We start from the raw sequence: 26447 nt of genomic DNA, 5'->3' as shown, positions 1-26447 counted from the left end.
TCTTTCAACTTGAATGAATTATGTTTGCAACTTATAAGCCTTTTTCTTGTAAATGATTGAATTACTTGTTAAGTGTATGAAATGTTAAACATAGTGACAAAACGCTCATGAAGATGTTCCCACAGCCTAAAGTTACATCATCAACCCGTTTAACAGTCATATTTAACAGTCAATTTCCGATCATATTTGGCAAATATAGGGATCCTTTACAGATTTGAGAAGCTAAAACCAGCAAAATGTTTAGCTTCTTTGTATGAAAAATGTATTATGAATGAAACATCAAAATTGACTTTCTTTTGTTTCAATCAACTAATTGATTAGCAGCTCTAAAAAGAAATGATCCTTTTGAATTGGCTAATCCATCCATCTATTGTCTGCAGTTGGTTTTGGTCAATTAAGTCTATCATGAAATAGGAAATAGTTCTCATCATAAACTCCTGGGAAGTACTGAAATACATGTGATACGACAATAAAGAACTCAAGGCCGTATCATCCCAACATACCGTAATGCTTTGGCCGCTATCATTGTGAAACAGCTATTGGACTGAATTCTATGTGCTGTTAAAAACAGTCTCAGGAAGTCTTGAACTCGGCGGAGCCTTCAGAAACCCCGTGAGAGGGACTCTCAGGAATTAATAAAGGAATGGTTCAAGGATAAACACTGAACTTAAAATCCTTATTTGTTATTGGCTCAGGCTGTCGCACCATATTGAGCCACTAAAGCTGTTGGGTGTACGGGCCCGTTAAGCGGTCTGCCGTTGCAAATGCGTTTGAACCTCGTGTGTGTTTAACGTCTCTTTTATCGAGTTTGTCTAAAGCGTCTCAACCGGCCAACCGTGTTCTGTTTTGATTCATCGCTGCCTGCTTGATGTCAACCACTTTAGCTTGTTCTCTTGTCAAGACCGGCGGTATCAGCCGCTCCCTGACTTCATAATGTGGAAAACCCGAGCCATCCGGTCAGCCTTTTAATGTGTCCAGTAAAGTATCCCCCTCCTTCGTTCTCCTGGCCAACGCTGCCATTTGTTCTCCTGATAAAACTGTCATTGCTGAGGCTGATATCTGACCTCTACACCGACTGCTAGCATAAATTAGCCTTGTCCTAATATTGCAATTCCTTTCACTTCACTCAGAATCAAGGTTTTTGACATTTCTCTTCGAATAGTCGGCCATTGTACACACAGACGCCTTTTTAAATCAAACCCTACGGCGATAAAAATGTCACGGCCAAGTATCTTTTTTTCCCTCTGCGTACCGTAGTCTGCTTTTTCTTCCAACGCGTGAAGTAGAGAGTCATCAGTGTCAGATTTTGGCGTGCATATCAATATGTTTCGGATAGCACTGTCTTCTACCTGTGACACTCCACACATTGCTGCAGCTCTGCAGGAGTGTTGTATCAGCTTTCATTGCTCGCTGGTTAACAAAGACTTCCCAGCAGCACACGACTCTGGAGGAGAAAAGACACGCCGTGACTGTCAGTGTGTCGCGCTGGAGAACAATCATTCCCCGGGCTCAATCTTCACTCATTACTTTCTTGTGTTTCGGGAAAAAGTTGCCGAAAAAGTGGCGGAGATCAAGCGGAAGGAACGCAGAGAGCGGTGTCAGGAATGATCGAGTGATCAGCGGAGATCTGATGAGCTCAAGACTGTTCGGTGATTTGCCACCAAAAAAATTCAGAGAGATCCTCTTTTCAACACCTGACACCGAGCTTAAAGGAGGATAATGATGGGTGCGAAAGCAGCTCCCACAAAGCAGCACTGTCGGCACATAGAGGAAGGTGTGGAGATGTTGTCACGGGGAAAAGGCTGGATGTGTGTCAAAACAAGAGCTACCAGCTCTCGGTATCGCAGCTCTGGCTCTTCAGCGATATTACTCTCATCCTCATCTTCCCTCTCCACTGACTACCACTCGTCTGTCCCCGCTGTCTCTCCCACTTGCTCTTCTCCTTCTCCTTCTTTCACGCCAGACAACTCTTTCCCTTATTCCACGTGGAACAACTTAAAAGGACACCACACAAAAAAGGAATCTGTTGAACTGTAATTCAAGTTGTCAAGTAATCCTCAGTGTCGTCGTTTGCCGTGCCGCACTAATGTGATTTTATCTCCGGCAGATTTCATGGGAACATAAGACTCTTGATCTGCCTTTTAATTGCGTAAATCGTTCAGGCCGTGTTCCCAGTTTTACTATAATTTGATGAGGAACTACACTGTAATTGAATATTCAAATTAGGAATATGTGTCAATATGGCTCTCCTTGCCTGGAATGAGGATTAATTGTTGTCAAAACTCCAGTGGCCGACATAATAGAAGCCCCAACACTGCTGTTGATTAACAAATGCATTTGCCATGTTTTTGTTTTAAGAATTAGTTGTCTAATTGATTTGCCATATGTTACCCTCTCCAATGTACCTAAAATTGTATTTAGAAATCACCAATTTGGATTGAGACAGTTTTGTGTTTGAAACAGATGGGAAAGGCAGCCCTGGAGGTTGTCCTGTAGGAAAGAATTCACGAGCAGCACATTTCCCCGCTTTCACGTCGAGTCTCCGGGGCTTTAAGTACCACTTTACTTCTTCAGATACATAGATAAATAGCCAGACTTAATACTTTCTCTGTTCTCTTTGTTTATTCTGAGTACTAATTCAACAACACAAACACAGACGCCCTAAAAGAGTGTTTAAACCATTCCCCCCCCCCCCCCACCCCACCCACGTCCATCGGATGTCTCTGTGCTTTTGAAAGATGTGTACCTTTCTTCCTCAGCGGTGGAATCAACCTTTTGAAAGGTAAAAGAAGTCCGCATCGAATATGGCAATCGTTCCCGCAAGATTGATGCCAACCTTTTAAAAATGCACCATTGGCCTGGATTTAACGTGGCCAAATGCTGATGTAAATGAGAAGGAGGAAAGTCGACCCTTTCATTGCAAATAAATCTGAGTTGCAGGCTTCAGCTCATAAATACCGCAGCCTGTCAGAAGTCTTGTTTTATTGCTCTTGATGGAAATGATTGCATTTATTTATCTCATCCGGAGAGATAAGGCTCTGAAAGCCACAACTCACAGCTCTCACGTTATATGCAGATCTGCCGTTAGTCTTAAATTTCAAGGTTTTTGATTTTGCCCCCCCCCCCCCCCACATAAGAATTATTATGTTTTCCATAAACAGGCCAAATACAGAGCACGATGCACAGAACACACTTCATTATTTGCATCTTCACACCTGCTCGACCTTGTTCTTTGTCTTTAACAACAAACTCTTACGCCGGCGTGTCCTCCAATCAAAGCCATTCCCTTTTTTTAATGACCAACTACATTGCATTATCATTATAAGATCATTTGTTTTATAATGCAATCCCGGAGCTCATTTTACCTTCAGAGCATGTCATGTTATGCAGCTCTCTCCAAGCTGTGAATTATTTTTTTCTCTCCCCCCCCCCCCCCCCTGCTTGCTGTGGATTTATCGATCCGTAGGGGTGAGTCACAGGGTGTAATTCATGATAGCTTGATTGATGAGGATTTCAATCTTATATGGTTTGTTAACTTCAACTGCCCACAAAGTGCATTCTGTGCTGTTTTCTGTAATACAAGGCCATGAAACGGTAAAAAAAACAAGACTTCCATTGAATAATGGAATCTTTCAGTTCCTCCAGAATTTACAAGATGCTGCCCCAATCCCCCGGCAAAGGTCTGTTCAAGCCCCCGGGCAGCTGAGGCCCGGTGTAACTTTGACCATATTTCACCCCTTAGATCCATCCTGCTGTTTCAGTGCTCGGTTATGTTGTTAGATAGAAAAGCCTTTGTGTGAGGAGGGAGTTTCCATGCCTCCATGCTAAATATATTCTCTGGCGTTATACTTTAATGTCCGAGCAACGTGTTCTGGAACATAATTGTCCCGGTCAAATACAAAGTGTACATGCATCTACTATGTTTTTACTGTGGTGATCCATAAAATATTGTTGATGGGACATTGTTGCTTTCTGTCTCCCAGCAAGAGGACCACGAGCAGGCCGGACTATGAGCAGCAGGGCAGTGGGAACTACACCATGACGGGTAAATGATCTCATTTTACACGTATGCAGTTCAGTGACATTCATGACTTCACTTTAGACAATTAAAAGGGATTTAATAGTTTGCCCAAGACGCATTGGGTTGTAAAACTGCTTACTTTTATCATCTCTCGAAGGAAAAGCTCCAAATATTTGGAGAAGAGGTTCAATACTTACTGATGCTCTCTATGTACACCGAACGTCGTCTCCACGTGTACATAAAGGCGTCACCTCCGCTACTTGATCTACAAACGCTCCAGATCTCCTCAGTGATGGATACCGCACAGAGCTTCGCTTATCTGAGCGAACGTGACTTCCCAGAGGAGCTCGGCATTACACTCAAGAGAACATTTAAAAGCTGTCAAAGAAGATCCGTCACATGCCATACTCACATAGGTGTATATACCGAGCATTGCACCGGATTCCCCTTTCTCTTTGTCAAGGAGAGAAACTCGGCAATAGTACAATGCTCCGGGACTAAAACAGAAGAGAGGCTAATTCGTTAGGAAGCGGAGCTTAGCTATGACAGCCTCAGAGCCGTGGAGTCGGAGCCGGCTGAGGCGCCGGAGCCTTAAAGAGCGTGTGATCCACACGAGGTGAGCGAGGCAGGCATGTTTTTATCCAGCTGGAGAGAGACACCATGTGGTGAGGATTCCTCCTGCTGCTCATGCAGAGGCACAGCCAGGCTATGGCCACGGTGCACCCTGCCTTTTCCATACCAGCCTATTAAACAATTGCTGAAGTGCACATGATAGAACTGCGGAAGGAAATGTTTAAATATATAAACACATTTTATTTTTAAAGTCTCTAAATTGTCAGCCTTTTTTTCTTTTTTTTTATGCCGACATAAAAAAATATATCATGTAATTGACAAGAAATGAATACATAATGTTGTTGCTCTGACTGTCATATTATAAGTTAGTGAAGACAAGTGTGGCCCTGAAGGAGCATACATTACCACACAGCTGAGTGCTTTGTGGCATTGGGTGTGCGACTCCTCCGCTGGGACAGGGTTTGAGTGACAGGGAAGAACATGCACATACTGTACAGCACGTTGCCAGCAGTCATCCATTATCTCCAGAAAACTGTCCTTTGCAGCTGTGCAGCCTCTACCTTCACGTGTCCCCGCATGGTGTTTAAAGAAGAGAGGATAATGGAGTTAGCCCGAGCTTTATTCCTTGAGACTGTGTACTCGTCAGGCTTTACAGTATCCCACTGTGAATGTGAGAGAACGCAGCTCGCCTTCAATGTGATAGCCCGCGGACCAAGTGTGAGGTCGTTGCCGACAGCCTATTTGTGTTAATTGTTAGCTGTGGTAGCCCTGGCGTGTGTGTGTGTGTGTGTGTGTGTGTGTGTGTGTGTGTGTGTGTGTGTGTGTGTGTGTGTGTGTGTGTGTGTGGGTGTCTGCTTGTGTGCACGCGTGTGTGTGGGCTGACAGCTGGCCAGGTTCGAGTTGGTCTAAAACCATGTGCGCTCTGTCAGGGTTGTACAGGCGCCTTCTTTAGGATTGATGAATTGCCTGCTTTCTTGATTAAACCCTCCGTCACTTCCCAACAAAACAAAAACCCGAGCAGAGAAAAAAAAAAAAAAAAAAAAAGAGTGAGTTGAGGGGAGGAGAGGTAACATGTCTGGGGAATCTGTCATCCGCAGTCACATCATGTACAGATGTGATGCGCAGGAGCTTTGACATTTATTACCACAATATTAAAAACTAATTCACATTCATCTTTTTTTTTTCTCCACTTGACAGTTCAAGCTCATTTGAAAAGTTATCAAGTTTTCACAGCAGCGCCAACCTTTTGCTTTTCTACACCACGTTGCTTTGATCCACGCCAAGTCCCTCCGCCAATTAGGTCTGTTCTTCATGCATTGACAGGAAAGCAGGAAGTTTAAAGGTAATTAAACGTGCAGTCATGAAATGTGTCTAAAAAGCATAGGTTTGATAAAAAATGAATGTGATGGTGTTGAAGCCCTAAAATAGACCTTTATGACGCGTTGCATTGCACTCTCTCATCATTACCTACAGAACGAACGTATAGTATCCAGCTGATAAGAAGGTAAATGTAATAAAAAGCAATACATTTACATATCTATTGCATTAATCAAAAATAAATCCTGACATTGGCCCTGATCTAACGTAATATGGAGAGCAATTATTTCCCTATCCATTAGAGGAACTTCAATTAACACACACGAGACAGTTCATCCTTCAGAGGAGGAGGAGAAAATAGAAGGCTCAAAATTAACTTGGGTTTGCAAAATATCTTGGCAGAATGACAGTGATTTTTGATTTTCAGGAAACAATATTGGAATTCTTATTAAACTATGTGCATCTGCTTTTAATTTGCTGCAAATAATTGGAAAATGCAATGGAGCTTTCCAATTAAAGCTCCACTTTATGCTGTTTTAATAATACCCTCATAATATTATAGCTTATGAAATGACAGGTGAGTTGGTGTATGAATAAAACATAAAGCCCTGTAATAAGAGACAGAAAAAAAAACCGGGACAGTTGTTGGGGGGCTTTTAAATGCTCGACATAATTTGCATATATTAATCTCCTCTTTTCAGCCTTATCAAGTATTCCACTGTATTTGAAGTTAAAATAGTCGTGACAGGCAGGGGTGCGCTTCGTTTTTTTTCCAAGGATTTATTACTTGTATAATTCTGGATCTTTAATAAGGCAATATGACTGATCCTCTGAGTTCTGTGGAATTTGGTTAATTGTTCCAGATGGTGCTCACTGATTATGCAAAATTACTTTATTTCTCCTCTTTTCTTTCACCCAGCTACACCATTTCCTGATTGACTAACATGGAGAAAAAAGATTATTTTTGGCGCCGCACTTTCATTAAGAGGGTTCTCATCAGGTTTCAAACAAAAGTTCCATCTTATCTCCCCGTGTAGTTCTGGGCGAGGCTGTGCAGAGGGAGGCGATCAGCCGGCTCTTATCTCAACCCGGGATAGATCTCAACTGCTTCGGCACCGCCGGGGTTATATTTTAGAATAACACAATTCTTTAGGCTGAGGGATTAAAAAACATGACTTCTGGCTAGTGACACAAAAGTTATTATAGTGTACGCGGTTCTCTTCTTTCTCTTTTCTCCTCTCTTTCTCTCCCACAGATTGATGAAATTACTAAGCAGCGAGGTTGGGCTCCTTCCACAACTCACTAACATTCTGTTTTGCATCAGCTAAACCGAGCTGAATGAATCATTTATGGAAGTGTTATGGGGGAGTATCGGCAGATTTACTGCCGAGCTTTTACTTTAGATGGAATGGGATTTCTATGAAACCGATCTTGATGTCTGAAGTAATGCCAAAGCTTACATCAAGACATGAAAGGAACGCTCTTAAAACCCTCGTTTTGCTTCTTAATTCCCCTGGTCAGCAAAAGGCGAAACAGAGAGGGAGGGGGGGGGGGGGGGGGGGTTCAGCAGGAAAATAGTATTTACACCTCATGTAGACTCACGCACACCTCCTCAAACTGTTTAGTACTCTCAGCAACTCATGATATGAAGGACTGCTGTATTTCTTCCTGCAATGTGATGGCTTATGAATTACAGTGTTTATAATTATGATTAAATTGAATATTACGGTAGGTTTGAGCTGTTCATGCATTTTCCTTATTCAAATAGAAGCATGTTAAGAACAAAAAGGAATGCTCAAAAGATTTTTAAAAAGAAGGGAAGATACCAGAGTTATTGTCGGTGTCATTGAGTGCAAGTTAGTCAGAACTACAAAAGAACTAAAACGTCGTTTTCTGATCTCAATACAAGCTTTGTTTCCTTGTGAATCTTGGATCGTGGAATAAGTTACATTGGACACGTGTTCAGAAAATTGTGATTTTGGAGTTTGTGCGTGTATTTTTAAGAATTCAAAATTTAAAAAGTTGTCTTAATTCTTAAGAATTTCTGATCTGAAAACGTTTGAAAAAGCACTCTAGTCTAATTTGTTAGGAAGTTGCATTCAAACCAGAGCCAAACACAATATAGAAATCAAAGTTTGTTTGTTTTATTAATGTGGATTCTGTTTGTCTCCGACGTAAAAAAGCAGTTTTGGATTTTAACATGTTAAACACAAATCCTGTTGGCGGAATCAAAAACCTGATTGTACTATCCAGGTTACTTTGGAGACATGATCGATCCCAGAGTGAGGGTGCCATTAAGTATTTGGGGATCAATCCTGAAGGGATCGTAATGGAATTTTTGACAAGAGCCTTGAAGCCCTCCGGATTTCTGGACCTTTATTTCAGTCAAATACGAGACTTTAAATGGCCTGTGCATTTGCAGACTGGACTCTGGAGTCTCATCCCTCATTGCTTTCTATCCATCCCTGAGATAGTAGCAGTGCTCCATTAGTTCCAGTGTCCAGACGTGGACAGTCTCAATGGATGGGCCTGTCACGGCTCCCTCGTTTGCCCCGTGTACAGCAGGGTTTGTTATCACACATCTAATTAGAACTTGATAAAAAATATTTCACAAAAATCCAGTCATTAAATATAGTTTAAGGCATATTTGACCATGAATCTCCTTAAAGATCTTTTAATGGCTCTGCTGACTTGTTAAGTTTGTAATTAATGATCTTCTAATACATACTGTGGTGTGATTTAGAAAGCACAATGAGATTCTGGGAATGAAGTCGTTTTGGAAAAGGGCATCTGGGGCTCCCAGAAGCTCTATTAAATAGTTCTGCTCAGACTGGTTTGCTTAAAGCCATGCTGTGAAAAAGTTCACACACATCGGCATCTTCACATATAGATGTAGAGACCATTTTTATGTGAGGGTGCGAGGATGTGCATGATTATAATACAGTTCCTTTGTCATTTCATAATAGTCAATTAGCGCGTATAGAAAAGTCCACGGCTCCTCTGTGGTGGTACTTTCACTTTTTTTTATTTAAGGGATGGAAAATGGGATGGTCTTTCATCAAAGTCCACTAATCTACACACCGTAAAACCAATAAGCAAATGCATGTGTATCAAACTGTAAATGCATTATACTAATAACAGTCGCCTGTTTCGTCCGGAGAGTAATGGTGTCCTTATTAGCATAATTAATGACAAATGGCAGCGCAGCATTGGTGGATTGGTTGTAGGGGATGATAAATTGGTGGATGCCCAGGTTAGTGGCTGCCAAGGAGGCCTCTTTGGCTGTCATCCCTCCTGCTTCCACTCTGGCACAGTTCATTACTCACCGTGTGAGATGCCACTTTACATTGCCTGGTACTGTGAGCATGGAGAACTTAATAATGCCACCACAACCATACAGGGCCTGCTGCTTTTACCCACAGTCCAGAGGGCAGGCAGCTCAGCGAGGGCTAGGGGTCGCGGGGGGAGCAGGGCGATGCAGGGAATCGTCTCCTGCAGCTGCACCGATCAAAACGGATCACGAGTCAGTCGCTACTTGAGGGGAGCCGGGGCCATGTGACCCAGTCTCCAGTGCTGGTGAGTGTTTCTTGTTAGGGTTTCTGGGGCTCGCCACATCCCTCGCATCATTACGGGTTAGTTTGCCCACAGAACCGCTAATTAAGAGGGGATTTGTGTAATTGTGCCTTCTGCTGTGTCCCATCCGGCACTTGCAATTTACTGTCAGCCCTCTGCCAGCTTTTACACTTGTCCAGAGAGGCGTACCCCATTTATACACACATTCTGCTGCACATTTACCAGCAGCCACAGCTGGGGATCAATGCCAGTGCCATGGCAATGTCTAAAAAGACACTGTGCTGCTGATTAAAGTCTGATTGTCCATTTAATTTCATGAGAGCTTTCAATACCGAGCCAGGAAGAAGGGTTCTCCCAGTGCTTCTCCAGCACGGACTGCTTTTAGAACATACAAGTTTTGTAATTATACCAGACCACTGAAGACTTTAATTGGCTCTTACACATTTATATATATATATATATATATATGCATGACATAAACAGTGCCTATATTGAAGTTATCACACAGGCACACACCTCCTCATAGCGTTGTAGTGCATGATGTTATGCAGCGGTGTTTGTGGCCAGCTCACCATAGGTGTTGCTGGCTCTGCCCACTTTCTGGAAGACTGATGGACCGGCGCCCGACTGGGGCTGCCTCCTGGCTCCCTCCCCACAACCAGATTTCAAAGACTGCTTGTCACAGATGGAAAAGTAAGTGGGTCATTCTGCATAAGCGTGCCATTTTGCATCCCTCTGGTAACGAACAAAAAAAAAAAAAATAGCTGAGTTTTAATGTTGGAGAAATTTGACTGTAGATGGCATTTGAGTCTATTTTTTTTTAAAGTATTTTTATTCTGATTTTAGTATCTGTCATATAAATGTAGCTGTTCAACACGAGTTAAAATGTTAAAGACCATTTTCTACAGTTATTGTTTTTAGCTGTATGTTCGATGGTGCATTCATGACATTTCATAAAGCTTTCAGAACAAGTTAAAATGTAAGATTATACTCCACCGTTTCTTTTGACACGTATTCATAAAAGTGGATAAGCAGAAAGCGTGTGTATAACGATCCGCTCCCTTTGGCGCTTCTCTTCTGTTTTCCCTCCACACTTTCTCTCCATAAACCTGAATGTGCAGCAGCCACATCCATCCACTGGATGTCTTGCATCCTACTCTCAGCATTGGAAACATTTAGATTTGTTTACATTTGGATGAGATTAAATTAATATTTCAGTATAAACTAACTGACTTGCTGTCAGGAGGAACAGAAGCGTGCACACAGCACCGAGTGGGGAAACGAGCCGCACACAGCCGGCAGAAATCAATGCAAACAGATAATCGGAAACCCTCGACATCATTTCAGTGCGTGATCTTTTTTACTATCAATGTTGTACATGTTTTACAATGTTAATTGACTCCTCTGTAAACATTTAAATAATTTAAAAGTTACACTTCCACTTTTGCAAGTGAGATTTTCTAACACTTTTACTTCACTCGTCTGTCGAGAGGGCTTGAAAAAGATAAAAGAAAAAGAATGGGTTTCATAGAGCCATAGTCATTAAAAGAATCTGAAAATAGCAACTCGCTATCATCTGTTCTCATAGCACGGGTCAGGAGCTCTGACACCTCCAAAATTCCTCCTGTCAGGGTAGGGGGCCATTTGTATTCTCTCTCATTAGGCAATTTGACTAATGACCTGCCGTGGCTGCAGAGCTACTGAGGGACCCGGAGCCTCGCGCCCTCTCTCTCGTGCAGCAGCCTGAACACACACCCTCTATTGGAATGGCACAGATGGCATGCCCGGGCGACAAAATAAACTACAATATGTCTCCGAGATGCTGTCAGGCCTGGCCACTATTTCTCATGTCAGAGAGGGGCTAAGGGCTGTGAGTGGGCATAGGGGGTCCTCCTCCAGCTCTCTGTTCATCTACTCACCATTATCTGCAGAGGTGACAGAGAGCGCGGTCTGCAACTAGAATAGCATTTCCATGGTCTGCATAAGGAATCCGCCTCAAATTGAGAGTCACCCCGACAGGAAAGGTATTGTAATGTGTAGCCCGGCTAGACAAAGAGAACAGCCAACATCCACTTGTTTGGAATATGAAATACAGCTGGATGCAAATAAGACTTTACTTATTATGTCTTATCATTCTATGGGACTAAACAATGGAAATCAGCTCAACCGCGAGTAGAAAAGTTGCAGTAGATGCTCATTTGCGCTTGCAGATTATTGCCCCGTGACTGTGACTTTCTCACTTAATTCAGGTGCGAGACAGATTCACCCCCAAGTAATCGCACTAGACGGAGATCAATGCAATTCTGCTGAATTAGTGAAGTGTAAAATAAAAGTTCATCAACAGTCCTAAAGTGTTACTCTTGAGTTGCGGTTCAGGTAATGTGCGGCATGCTCGATCACCCGCGCATATCTTTTCCCATCAGTCAGTGTCGGAGCGCAACGCGGTGTGGTTTATGTGCGTGTATGTACGCCCGTGCGCACGGCCACGTCTGTTCGAATCCTGGAAATGCAATGTATGGCGCTGCTGAAGTCCTGGGTGACAGTGCATCCAACAATGGAAGAGTGAGGGATTAGTGCTCAGCCCAGCGTACGAGGGAGCCCTTCCCACCCTGAAACAGCCATTCATCTGTGCCCAGGGGCTGCAGATGACAATGCAGCCATTGCTCATCGCACCTGACGGAGTCATTAATAAGGCAATGATCCACACGGGGCCTGTGCTGACTCCGTTCTTTACACTACGATCACTCAAGCCACAGGGTCCTCCTTACTTAACGCCACCTCTGCGCTCACCGCCGCCACCACCATCATCATCATCATCATGATAGTCATTGTACCAAAATTCCTGCCAGATGTTTTCATATTGACTGCACTCACATACTCCAATAGCCAAAGAACTACCCAATTCCCCACACTGCAATACAATCATGAGTTAATGGACTGTAGCCCGGCCATTTGAGCAGCTAGAACATGCTTCATAGTGGGGATTCCTGGTCAGAAGATTGGATTTACATTATTTCTGCCCTTTGCACCTTCGGGTTTCTCCATGGCATCCATTTCTTACCACCAAGTCATCTCCCACGCGTCTCCATTTGTCTGGATGTAAGATAGCCTCTCTAGTATAGATGGTGGTGGAATACAAAGTGAGACCTGGTTTTAAATGTAATCCTTGAGCAATAAAGAAACTCTGTGGCCTTCAGCTCAGCATTCATCTGTCCGCGCCACGCAGATCCATCAGCGGCTACAATCTCGGCTTGCCAATGCTGGCTATTGATTCAAATGTATTCTCCCTGCCTGCCTGCCTCTGCCTAGCAATGGTGCTCCCAGCGACACAGCAGTGCGTGTTTGTTCACTTGTTTTTATGAGCTTAAACAAGTCATTGGACCTACCCAATCACCTTGGTGTGCTTGCTGCTTCAGATGGCCACATATCTAAAGGCGCTACAGGGAGGTGGGTGTGAGGGCTGGGGCGTTGAAGGAAGAAGGATAATCCTTTCACTCCTTGCACGTTTTGAGCCGTGCTAGTGGAGAGGCTGTAGGGATGGTCTGTTGGTCCGCCGCTTTGACCCAGATTTAAATATCTCAGCAGCTATTGGATTATCATATCATTTTGTACAGACATCAATGGTTCCCAGACGCAATCCTAATGATTGTTAAGATGTAAGATATTTGTAGTTTTCAGTGAAATATTTCAACTAATGGATGGATTCCAATTAAAGGTGGTACAGACACTAATGTACCCTTCAGGATGAATGGTAACATTTTCATCTAGCGCCATCATCAGGTCAAAATTTCAAATTTGTTCAATACTTTGGTTAATGACTAAATACCGGCAGGATTTGTGTTTGTAATTTGTGGTGCTAGTTATTGGGAACGAACTTGTTGAACTTGGTGAACATCTAACCTGCTTATGATGAGCGTTGCTGTCGTCGCTGTTGACTTTAAAGAAAGCCCTGCTGTGCCCCAGTACAGCCTCACAGAGCGGCGAGCGTGGCTGCAGACTCTGCTGAGGGAGGTGATTGAAAGCCAGGAAACGAAATAATCTTCCCTGTGGTCACGGGCGTCAAGGTCATGCTTTGATTACAAAGATCACATTCTACTTCGCTCGTGTCGGAAAGTGCCAAACCGTGCATCTGTGCAATAACCAAGACAGGAAAGCAAGTCACATAAGTGTCAATGTGAGGTATATTTTCGGATTTCATACTTTATAATATTGCTGTGAAGAGGAAAAGGCCAAAAGGAGTGTCGGTTCCAAAACGATGACTCATGAACAGCTTCGGCTCACATTTATGAGTTCCCTTTCCTGTGCCAAAGGCCTGATGGACTGTGGGTAAAAGGACACCAGTTGGAAGCGTGGCCTCTTGATATTTTGGAGGCTCCTGTCAAAGCCAGCGGCAGCAAGTTTTGTCTCTCCAGATTCGGGAGTTTTATAATGAAGCCGAGCAGCTGCAGTTTTCCCTTCAGTCTGGAAACGAGAGGCTTTGTGTCCCCTGTCACCCTGTGTTAATTTGGGCCCTAATGTATTTTATAAACAAAGAGCTGCTCTCTAGCCTGACAGTCGTGACACCTTGATTCCAGTGCAGGATGCATGCAGTACGGGGTTACACCATTAATAATCAACTGGCAGCCATCACACCATTTTAACCACGATCATTATGATAAAGGGCATACACTTAATTACAGGCCTGCTTAATTATAGCTCTGTTGAAGCTCGTTTGTTTGGTCAAATGCTAATTATACCACCACGCTCTTGGCAAGTCCTCATTTCAATCCACTTTTTTTGCCGGCTGAACAGTGTGGCTTATTTTCATGCAAATTTGATATCTGGTGAATGTTTTGTTTCTCTTCTTTTTCCGCTTTTCTGTGCCTTGTGTGAGCATGTCTTTGTTTCCGAGGTGAACATCTCTCAGACAAGACGGAATCGGGAACAATCAAGAGTAATTAAACTGGAAGAGGGCTGAGAGAGGGCTGGGCTGGAGGAGAGAGTGGAGGTGCTCAAATACAGCGCAGAATAAAAAAAGCCTTTCATCTACTCTCCAAAGAGGGGGGGGGGGGTGTCGGGGTGGCTGGGGATGTTGATAGCTTTGCCGTTTTATAAACCCACGCTTAGTCTTGTGGAAATGCTCAGGCATAGGGAGTAATGTGTATATATTTATTCAACCTTTAGTCAACCTTAACCTTTCTTTTTTCTTTCTTTGTTGCAGCTCTGGACGATGTGCCCTTTGCGATCCCTGAGAAGTTTTATGAAAACCCCAAAGAGGTAAACCTTCTTTGACAAACTTAAGTGACCGAATGCTTAATTACAAATAATGTGAGAGTGGTCATGACAGTTACTGTCCTGAAACCTGTTGTGTAGCATGGGCCACATTATTGTCATGCCGTTAGCCTTTCCTCCTCTCCTTTCTTTCCTCTCCTTTCCTCTGCTCTCCTTTCTTTCCTTTCCTGTCCTCCAGACTGAGTGATGAATGCGTGCAGTCAGGCAGAGCTGGCTCAATGCAGTCCATTTGGCAGGCTGGCAGCGGTTGTCACTATGGCCCCGCTTGTATTGACACTGAGAGGGAGAGGATTAAAGATTTTAAGCATGCTTACTTAGCCATGAGCCTAACCGCCATGTTTCTTGTGTGTTTTTTTTCTTCTTCTTCTTCTTCTTCCTCTCCCTCCTCCTCCTCCTCCTCCTCCTCCTCCCTGCTTTTGATTTCAGATGCAGCAAGTCAATTTAATGGGCATTACGATCAAATCCCTGGCAGAGATCGAGGAGGAAGTGAGTAGAGGCTGCAACGCTCGGCTGCCACTGACGCCGCTGGCCCAGAATGCAAAGCAAACAGTCTTGGGGTTGTAATTAAGTGTCTGAGACAGCGAGGCCCTGTTGGCTCCACTAAGCCCCAATTGAATAAAAGCATGGCCAGGCTAGGCAGCCATTCTCTCCTACAAGCGCCGTCTTCTGTTCCAAAACACTTGACTTTTATTCCCCCAATTCTTCTCTCAAACAGCTCAATCTAGCACCTTGCACAGCGCTGTAGATCTCCGGGAGCTTTTTTTCTGGTCAGATTCTGTACGTTTAACTTTTCAAGTTTCCAATCAGCTTCATCTTCAGAAGCCAGAGAAAGTTAGAGATCATGCAAAGCAAATACAAGCGCCACAAACTCCCCATTTCTGATGAAAGACTGTAGCCTGCAGGCATTCGTAGGAGGAAAATCAACTGTGTGCAGTGTGAGCAAGAGAAAGAAAGAGTTGGTTCGTGTGTGTGTGTGTGTGTGTGTGTGTGTGTGCTTTAAAGAGAGTGACAACCCCCCTTCTCTCTCATTAGCACGGTATCTCGGTATCAGAACTGCCAGGAAGTGACAGACCACTGTAAAAAGAACAGGTGCTGTTGGGTTTGAGATGTGTTACAGAGCAAACACTCCCTCATCAAACCGGGTGTCTGTTCTGCACTCTGCCTCTGTCTTCTGTCACATACTATCCAAATCACACAGAGTCGCCATCTTGTCATATGGTCATCTGAATGAAGCTCATTGTCAGCGAAGGTATTAATGGTGTGTGTGTGTGTGTGTGTTTTCCAGGGTGGAGACAGGCTGGCTGCTCATCGTATATGCTCTTGTCTTTTCTTTTTTTTTTCCCTTCCTCCTCTCCTCTCCTTTCTCGGAGAGCGTGATTAGCAGGAGGACACATGGTGAGCTGAGCTGGGGTAGGGAAGGGACATGAGAAATCATTAATTACAGCCGCGCTGGAGCTGATGAAGTAAATGTGAGATAGTGTAACACACAGGATTTAGTGAAGTGGACGACAGCACAAGATTAATGGCGGAGCCAGGCTGATGAGGATGAAGTCACAGCTTAGCTTGATAATTAGTTTCCAAGTGGAAACATCCCTCACCATTGTGTTATTTTTACTTCTCTCCTGTTATTATTATCCCACGCCGATATCTGCAGAACAAGGAGGGAAATCTAGTCAGTGATATTCTGGCAGACATGCTGGACAGCAGAGGCGTTTCTTTTAGAAAGTGATGCATGTCTGAACTATTGTCTTTTTTTCTTTTCTTTGTCTAGTTTTGCTTGTTTTTCTCTATCGATGTTCCGCTATATATCTAATGACCGCTATGCTTTCTGTACTCCAGGCCTCTGCAGAAGTAGCAGCTCATCCGTAGTAATACAAAGCCAGAAAGTAACAATCTAGAATGTCAGAAAAAAAGCTCTTTTTGTGAAAGAACTGGTGCCATAGTTTTCTGAATATTGCTGAGCGTTTCCTTCTTCTGTTGTCCAGAAGAGGTCGCTGTCTGTGCTTCACTGTTGAGGGTTTTTTTAAACCCTCTTCAGAAACTGGAGGCGCTTTCAACACAGAAACCTAATTGCCTCTTTCTAAACCCATTAAAAAGTATAGATTCATGAAGGAGATGTAATATCAAGAATTATACATATGCACATGTAATTGAGGAAAACTGTTGTAATCACAGCCACAGTTGTAGATAAGACCATTTCCTAACAGGCATCACTTAAGCCATGTCTCGGATGATGTTGGTTCCAGCAATTAGGCATTCTTTTCATTTCCCAAATGACTCGCAAAACTTGCGGATATTATAATTGCTTTTAGCCACGCATATCTAATTTGTGTCTTTTTAAGTGTTCATTAGTACGCGATTTAAAGTGACGTCTTTATGTAGTTTGCTCTGCTGAAAAATGTTGTTGGCGGCTGGCTAATGATTTTCAGAGGGAGTATGCTAGGGTGGGAATGCACACATGACAAGATTTTCATTAGCACCTATGCATGATGGGCGTTCAGTGTTTGTGCGTGTGTGTGTGTGTGTGTGTGTGTGTGTGTGTGTGTGTGTGTTTCTGTGCCCGCGCATTGCTTGTGTGTGTTGCCATGTGAATGTATGGAGGGACAGTAGTGTACAAGGGGGTACGTGAGAGGTGTGAGAGGGAGAGCTCCAAATAGAGGTGGAATTAATGAAGACAACATGTCACATATTTTTGGCAGTGGAGCAGGGACAGGAAATGAAGCTCTGCTCGTCTGGGTGACTGCCGCCCATGTTCTAGTGTGTCACTGTCCTGTCAGCCTGTGTATAAAACTGGCAGACATTGATACATGCTCTCCCTGATAACACCCCATTCCCCCATCCATCATCCACACACACACACACACACACACACACACACACGTGCACACGGGATTATTTATTGACTGTGCCAGATGTTGAGACTGGATTTTTGTGTGGTGGGGGGCTGAATTTCTTCACAACTAACAGGCTTGTGATATGTGACAGGTTCTGGGTAACTTGCAGCTTTCCCACTCAAGTAGATGAGAATCAGGGAAAGGTGGTATTCTGATGGAGAACCCGGTCTGAGCCATCGTGGCTTCCGTGGCTTCTGTTGGAGATTTGGAAAGTTGTTCCAGTGATCATACAGCATCACCTAGTGCTGTTCTGCAGTAATACAGCTGTCTAACTTGGTGAAGTGAGCTCCACTTAGTGTCACAAAACTGCTCCCAACACAAAATCATTATCTGTTTGACCATCATCTCATCAAACATTATGCTTTTCATTATTGTAGATTATTCAATTGGTATATAGTCACGCTACTTTATTTCTTTTGATCATTTATTAAAGATGTGATTTATATCATTGAATTTGTAAAATGGATTATATTAAGTTACATGTCTGAGTAATTCTGTGAACTGCGAATGTTTTTGGGGAATGTAAATCAAACTTCTTCTCCTCCGATACCGGTCCCAGTACCTCTGATACCGAATACCAATCCAATACCAGTGCACTCTTTTCCATCCTCTTTCACGTCTGTATACCTCTCGGAGTGAACTCATTGTTATGTGAGGTGACTTGAGTCCAGAGTTTGCTGTGGACCCAAAGGGAATGTAACTGATAGTAGAAGCACTGGATTTTGTAATAACATTAACAAAGACATAATTATTAATGTGGATCTGTCACGTTATGGGCTGTAGGTCTGTATCAAGGCCGAAAACACGATCCAGCGTTTCCTTTTGACCTAGAATGATGTTACCTCCATTTCTTAGATTTGGGTTTGTGCCAATATATGACAAATTATACTTCTGACACCAACATCTGGAGGATCTTCTCAAGTTTCGTTTTGTTTTTACAATAGAAGGGAGTTAAAATCATAATATATAGAATCAATGTAACGGCAAAAATGACACACTTCCCTGCTTTTTAAGCCAAGAATGTAGTCCACATGTCATATCCATGCCATGCCAGAAGGGGGCAGTGTTTGTTTGTATTTTCTCAATCTTGCTGTAGGTGTAATTTTAGGCCTGTAGCTTTCAAAGTAGGGGAATAGCATTACACCTACAGCAAGTACCAATACAGTTATTATCTATAGTTCAACTTCATATCAGTTGATAACATTCAGAGAGTTGCTTAAATCACTGTGGTGGTTCTCAGTTTCATTTTATGGACATTTTATAAATGTGTCTTTGTTCATTTCTTTGGTATTAATCATTAAGATGATGCAGGTTGATTATGACGTTGTCCTGCTTTGATGAAATGTATATTTATCAGCATGTACCCTCATCCTTCTCTTGCAGTTTCAGTACAACTTCACCACAGAGCGGAACATTGCTGTGTGACCTCCCACCCAGCATTCACCCCCGGCAGAGAGCCACGTCGACTGAAACACTACAGACGGATTACTTGTGAAATACTGTAGAGTTGGAATTAAGAGAACGTTCGGGATGCACCGCAATTGTAAATCGTGTAATTTAAGACAATGAACGTATTTTAACGATGATTCAACACTTGAAGTATTTTTCATGATGTACAACATGTGGCAATTCCATTTAAAAAGATTTACAACTTATTTATCCAAGTTTCAGCTCTGTGAATATCTTGTTATTAATTATTTAATATCTTGTGCTGTCTACAGCTGTATGGAGAATGGAAAGAAAAGCAGACAAATGGACTATTTTGCAGTATTGTATGTCCAAAAACTCTTCATTTTCGAAATATCCAAAGCACGACAAAATATTTAATTCCGAAACTGACTGTTATTTTTCTTCAGAAGCAGAATTTACACTTGAAAACCAAAAGGTCACATGTGTCATTTGCAACTAATTAAGTTGTCTGAATCCATTTGCACATTTTTGCAGGTGTGATTCGTATTAGAACCTCATTAATGGATCAATTTCCCTGCTGGTAATTTGACTTGGTGAATTTATTGATTCTGCTAACAATGCAGGGGTTATTTTCTCCTGGATTGTGGCGTTCACAGGTGATTGATGAGGCGCACAGCAGATGACAACAATCCACCAGCGTTTGCGTTAACTCCTCTGTTCTGCCGCGGGAATCAGAGCGACGGTCTGAAGAATCCTCTGCAGAGGAAACAGCTTTCACGCTCCTTCATGAAGGTGACACTCATGTCGGTGAAGCCCTGGAGCACAGTGACAGGCTGCGACAGCCCTCCTCCCTGCTGCGCATAGAGTGCATACAGTACGCCATATGTATCCAGATTCACATTCTCCACTCGTACTCTTCAGTGAAACACGTGAGAGAAACTTACCAACTATGTCACTATTATACGAACCACTAAATCCATTTCAAGTGTCTCTTATGTTGTTTCACCTCCCAGTGTTTAGACTGGATGTAATTCACAGCAGAGTATGTACAGTGCCATAAAACAATATTTAGAAGAGATGCACAGCTGCATCATAAAAGACAAATTAATATTCTATATTTTTGTTATTGTTAAAAATCCAGTGAAAAGACCCAAACCAACAATTGAGAATCTCACTAACGAGCATTATCTGCATAGCCACAGTCTGATATACAGTAGCGTGTTGCTCTGGGACACGGAGCTCTTGTTGTCCAGACACGATTCAAATCAATGAGCCGTCCCGGTGCACTGGGTGAAATGTTCATTCTAGTGTGTTTTGAGTCCGTTCCCTGAACTCAGTCCTGCTGCTTTACCAAATCTGCAGCTGAAAATAGTTCCTAAAACAATACTATAATTCCTGTTAAAGTATCGTTTGATAAAAACTGCAGTTTTCAGTTGTCCAGGAAAATGATAAAGGAAGGTACATATTCATTTTCTATTTTTAAAATAGAACAAGTTGGCAGCTGAGATGCTACTAAGTGTGTTAAGTTCTGTTCAATGTATTAAAACAAAGACTACGAGTCATTTTAGAAGTGTCGACCATTCCAAACACCTATATATTTTTGCCAGCCTTATCCATTGTGTGATCCCTACATCTTTGTATTCAGCTGTTATCAGCTGGTGGAGTCTGGCGTTAGCTCGGCGGGTCAGATGCGAGTGTTGAGATAAAGCTAATCACAGGTTCTGTGTTCTTGGTATGAGAAGCAATGAAGCCAAAGTCTCCAGATGGGCACAGAGCCTTCAGAACCACAACTCCCTCATGAGCCCTGCCCTGCATCGCCCATCAAAAAGCTGCCTCACATGGTTTCACTTTTCCTTTCACTCCACTTCATGATATGGAAAACAATAATGATTTTCAGAGACCACACTTTAAAATGAAAATGGAAACAACCTTTGTATCGTCCGTAAGCTGTGCGGCAGTTGAAAGGCTAGAGGAGTAGTGAAAGGCTGTAGTGTGTCTCTTAAGCATTTCACAGATGGAAAATCTGTTTCAAGGCATCTTTTAAACTCCCTCGCTATCTCTAACCCACCAGGCCCACTTTGCGCTCCTCGCTGCTGGGCTGCTCGGTTGAAGTCGTGCTGCAATGCAGAGTAACACATCAAAGCCCCACCCTCTGTGAGTGGGCCAGATGTCCCGTGGTCATTTTTAAACTCACACCCCGGCGCATGACATGGAGCAGTGTGTAAGCATGTAGACAGAGGTGGATGGGCCGCTTGGAAATTGGAAAAGGAAGCCTGTATTTATGAGGTGGTTTGAGGTGCTGTGTTAAGACAGGCTTAGCCTGCCACTCTCCCTCTGACAGCCCTGTTTCCCCCTGAGCAGGGGCGACCAGAGACGGAGAGAGGTGAAGGAGTGAAGGCAGGAAACCTGTCAAAGCAGGTCCAGACCAGACCTGGACCCATGGTGAACAGACTCACAGGCAGGTTGGGGAGCAAATCACACTGACGGAAGATGTAGAGCCCAATGTTCACGTTCTTCGTGTTTTCATAACAAGAAAAAACAGGAAGCAGAGGAATTGTGCTTCCTCGTGTGATTCCTTCAGCCCCAGTGCATGCTGGGACCGGCTGAACCTTCCATGACCTTAAACAGGAAAAGCTTTGCAAGAAGAGGAATTATTCAAACACAAGTTGTATGAAAGTTAAAACACTTTCTCCTCCAGTTACCTCCAGCAGTCTTGCCTCTTCATTCCGTGTTGACGTCATCACATTTAGGAATGCCCCATTGAGATTTAAAGCGGGGGGGTTGGACGTGTGGTCTCCTCCATACCTGCCACCTTAACAAGCCCCCGGGCTGCACTCCGAGGGGAGGCTCACATTAAATCTGTCTTTCTGTACCTCAGCTCGAGGTAAGATGAGTGATCTCCCAGAGCAGGGATCCCCTCTCCCCCACACAGCGGCTCTCCTCCCCCCTCTCTCTCTCTCTCTCTCTCTCGCTCTCTCTGCCACAGCGGCCAGCCCATGTGAGTCAAATTATTGTAATTGAGCAAGGATGGAGTCGGGTGTGAGGTGATCTCTCTCTTCATCCCCTCCCTCCCTCCCTCCCTCTCTCTCTCTCTGTCTCTCTCTCTCCCAGATATTTCTCCACATGTTGTGACCAGCAAGCATCTCTTTTCTCTCATCCGCCTAAGACTGCCCCGTAACACAGAAATCTATTAACTCCTTTCAAGTCAGATCAAAGGCCCAATACACCGTCCAGGTCACTCCACAACCTGCGGGGACAATTAACTCTCCCTCTGGACAGAGACCAGGCTGGACAGATGAAGGGGGGGCTGCTGCCACTGTTCACATACGTGTGAAGCAGTTGTAAACAAATGGGAAGTGATCAGCATCATTTCAGCTGGCGTACCCCTAATGCACCAGTTAGTTGTGCATTAATACAACAGGATAACACATTTGAATTAATCTGCTGGGGATATCGTGCCAAACTGAAAAAGGACTTTGACTTCTGTATTTATTTTGAAGCAGATGACATGTGGCTGGCATGGATGCATTCTGAGACATGTAAAGCCCCCCCAGACCGCCTACATAGGAGCAAGACACCCCGACTGAAAGAGACGCAAAACAACTACAAACAATGCTGATGTGCTGCTTGTGCTTCTTTGTATCTTTGTAGTTCTTTTGTGTCTCTTTGCAGTCATTGTGTGTGTCTTTTGCATTCTGACATTTTGCCACAGTTCTCGGTGGTCTTTTTGCATCTCTTTGTTGTCAGCTTGTTTCTTTGAGGTTGTTTCGCAGCTCTTTGTGGTCACATTGTGTCTCTTTGAAGTTGCTTTGTATCTCTTTTGAGTCATGTTGTCTTCCTGTGCAGCAGATTTGTGTCTCTTTGCAGTCATTTGCATCTCTTTTTAGTTGTTTTATATCTCTTTGGGGTCGTTTCGCATCTATTTTTTAAGGAATATATACATATATCTTTTTGGTTGTTTGCATCTCTTTGTAGTCGGTTTGCATTTCGATGTGGTTGTTTTGGCTCTGGCCCAGTTGCCCCCTGACCTCTCGGGCCTTTATGCCGGGTCCGTCTATGGGCATGGTTGTGGCACAACACAGTGTAGCGTTTGACATCAATCCGTTTGGACAAGGGGGAGCGAAGGGAGCTTTCGTCCACAGACAGGTGCACTGACCCTGTCCACCCCTGAAGGTGCCACTTGCATTTTATTGGACATTTAGGGCCGGCCAGCATTTCTTCAACAGCCACCTGGATGCAATAAAGGGCCGGCTCCTGAGCTCTGGCTGCCCAGAGGATTTCCCAGCAGCTCCCGTGGGACCTCTGGCTAGTTAAGATGTTTATTAAGCTGAAAGTGGTCCAGTGGGAAAACACAGCACTTCTGAGAGATTCGGGCCAGCAGTTTTCTTGTTAGTCGGAGCGCTCCCCGGAGAATTGGGTTTCTTTTCCTTGCAAACCTCGGAGGGAGGACAGGGTCAGTTCACAGGGCACAAGGTTGACCAACTGGTAACTAGGCACATGAACCCAGGAAGGGAATATCTCGAGACCATCAAGGTCAGCTTGGAGCGATTCCCACAGTTCCCAAACTGAGTGTGTAAGCTAAACACGTCCTAGCTAGCTCTAAAATGCCGTTTCAGTTCTACATTTGTCTTGATTTTCAGGAATATCTTGTGGAAGCAGCAATGGCTCCAGCTAATTATAGAGTGGTTTTCAAGGGTTGCTGTGAGCAGGTTTATGTTTTAAGTCTTCTGAACCTATTCACTCTTTAAAATGATTGATCGAAGCTATAATGTGAATGGGAGTGGATATCACAGCTGCAGTACGTAGGTGTTTCTTTCCTTTTAATGCACATACTCAAGTTCTTTGAAGAAAACGTGCATCCAGAACATTGTGAGGTTAGTTCTGCTCGCTGTGTGACAGATCTTGACCTCACTAAGCTCGGCTGGACCTCTAGTTCAAAGCGCCGGTCTTTAGCCTCAGGCACTCCGCCCTAATAACTCCAGTTAGCCTGTTAGCCTCTTGTTGTGATTTCTAAAGGTTTAGCAGCTACACTCTGCTTCCAGGAGAGGCGTTTAGAGGAAAGGTAGAGGAACATTTAGAACGGCCTCTCTACTGCTCGGCTTGATGAATATGAAAAATGTTTGGTGATTCATTTTGAACTTTCTCGGGGGCCACACCACAGAGCCGCTGGTTAGCACATTGTGAGCTGAGCAGCACATGCGGCCGGTGATGTGTTTTTAGTGCTCTCTGCCTAATGTTCAGGACAGATTAAAAAAAGGTTCGCCTGTGACAGATGCTTCACTACCAGATCCACCCAGCTGCAAAACATCTGGCTGGATTTCTACCTTTTTCTCTGAAGTGCAGCCCATTAATGACACACCCACAGTCATGTGTCCATCCACTCGCATTCAGTACACAGAAAACACATCCAGCGTGTTTGGTTGAGACAAAGACAAATAAATCACACAAATGCAGATGTTTGATTGTAAGTATTTGTTTTTTTATTGCTGCATAATTTTCATTCATTTCTTACTCGTCATAGTTTGTCCTTGTGGATTTATTTTGAATATCTTTCACTACTTCAGCCACAAAGTCTGCGAGCACATGCAAGTTATTCAGCGGGCACAGAATGCATTCCACATACGGAGCGGATGGCGAAGGCCTCCGCTTGTTGTTAATGGCACACATCCTAAAATCATGCTCCTGGCCTCCTGCAGCCGCCACTTTTTTTGTTGTGTGTCAGAGGAAACATTATTTTTGCGGAGACAAATCCACTGAATAACATGATCGTCTGACCAAAGCCGCTGAAAATCTTGCCTGAGCTGAGGCACTTCTGCTCACGATGAAAACAGTCGTGTAACTACAAATGCCACGTATCCCGCTGTGACATGACGCTGAAATATCAGTTGTTTATATGTACAAGAGCCGGAGTTTTCCAGGTTTTTTAAGGCCTTTTCTCAAAGGTCAAACCATTGTTTTGTTTCTGTGTGGCTGCTCCACTCAGCACCTCTGTGAGGCATTTTTAACGGTGCTTGTTGGAGAAAGATTTAATATTGTTTAGGGCTCTCATCCAGAGTTAAAGAAAGTCGCCAATACATGTGGGTGTGTGACATTTGGAGGCCGTGGTTAATTCAGTTTAACATTCCCATGCAGTAAGTTGTTCCTCATGTGTCTGAACAGCTTAAGCTCACATGCAGACTTGTTTGGCCATCGCCTGTGCGTGAAGTGAAACAGAAGGGAACGGGAGATCCCCACATCACAGAATAAACTGATTTTGTTATTGCTGGGTTTCATAATGTATCATCCGTTTACCATCTGCGATCCCTCTTTGAACAGCTTTTTGTAAATGTTTTGAAGATAATCCTTTGGAAAAAGAAAAGTATTCATTGGGTTTTATCAAACCATTTGATTTTTTGTTTTTTATTATTATTGCACGGAACAATTCGGAAAGTACCTCGTTCAATTTACATTTTAGTTTTCATGACTTAACCACAAAACAACTGTGTGTGTGTGGGGGGGGGGGGGAACTTGAATCGCTATAATTCACTGCAAATTATAGCAAATGAATTATGAAAGTTAAATATGAAAGAACATGGGCTGCGATACTTTTAATATTTAATTTGTGAATATATACTTTGTTTCTGTTTATCCTGTAATCATTTGTATTTTTCTGAAGTACATTATTCTCCAAAGATGGTGGTCATTACAGATGCACTGAACCAACAGTGAGAAGTTATTGCCGTACAATTCCACTGAATGAGATTAAAACCATGTTTTCACCAACAAACGTTTCTGAGAAAAAAAACCCAATATGTATATTTCATGCTATTTTGTATTTTCTGTTTCTTTTCTCACAGAACAAAAAAGTGCAACTAACTCATCGCAAGAATAATACCAGGTAAAGATGGTTGACAGATAATCAGTATAGAGAAGAGAACTAAACTGACAAAATACACTTAATGAGAACATACATCAGACTTTAGGGTGAAGTATTATATATTTGCATTTCAGATTCAGAAAATTACAATTAATGCATTTGAAAATAATAATATTTGCACACCTAGTGATTCAATATTTATCATAGATGCATGTTTTTAGAGAAACAATGTTGACTCATATCTTTGGGATTTTACAGCACAAGTCAGTGCCTGAAATACAGACATGGTGTTTTTATTGTTCTGATCAAAAAGCTTTACAGAGGAAATACATGGAGAAATGAGTCAAAGAAGACATATATGCTGCTTGTATTTTTTTTTTAAAAAGGCTTTACTTTTACTTTACTTCTTCATATACTTCAGTATCCAGTATTGTGTACTTCATTGATATTTTAACAAACAATAATGTTATTTTATGTGACTTGAAAGAATAGAGTAATGCTGATTTAGTTTGATTCCTATATTTACATCATG

The 26447-nt window shown here is 43.1% G+C and overlaps 1 protein-coding gene across 1 annotated transcript in view; it reads left to right on the top strand.

Annotated features, from left to right (window-relative positions):
• The window catches only part of LOC306778406 (multivesicular body subunit 12B-like), a gene marked incomplete at both ends in the record, with an annotated part of 29185 nt that extends 10111 nt beyond the window's left edge, over positions 1 to 19074 (top strand). Inside the window, 4 exons of the mRNA XM_079269896.1 lie at positions 3984 to 4045; positions 14685 to 14740; positions 15182 to 15241; positions 19033 to 19074. Coding sequence (XP_079126022.1) covers positions 3984 to 4045; positions 14685 to 14740; positions 15182 to 15241; positions 19033 to 19074 — 220 coding nt within the window. The remainder of the gene's footprint in view (positions 1 to 3983; positions 4046 to 14684; positions 14741 to 15181; positions 15242 to 19032) is intronic.
• Between the last annotated feature and the right edge of the window lie 7373 nt (positions 19075 to 26447).

Source organism: Melanostigma gelatinosum (assembly GCF_949748355.1).
Source record: "Melanostigma gelatinosum genome assembly, chromosome: 6".
NCBI lineage: Eukaryota > Metazoa > Chordata > Actinopteri > Perciformes > Zoarcidae > Melanostigma > Melanostigma gelatinosum.
This window is presented reverse-complemented; position numbering and strand designations above follow the sequence as displayed.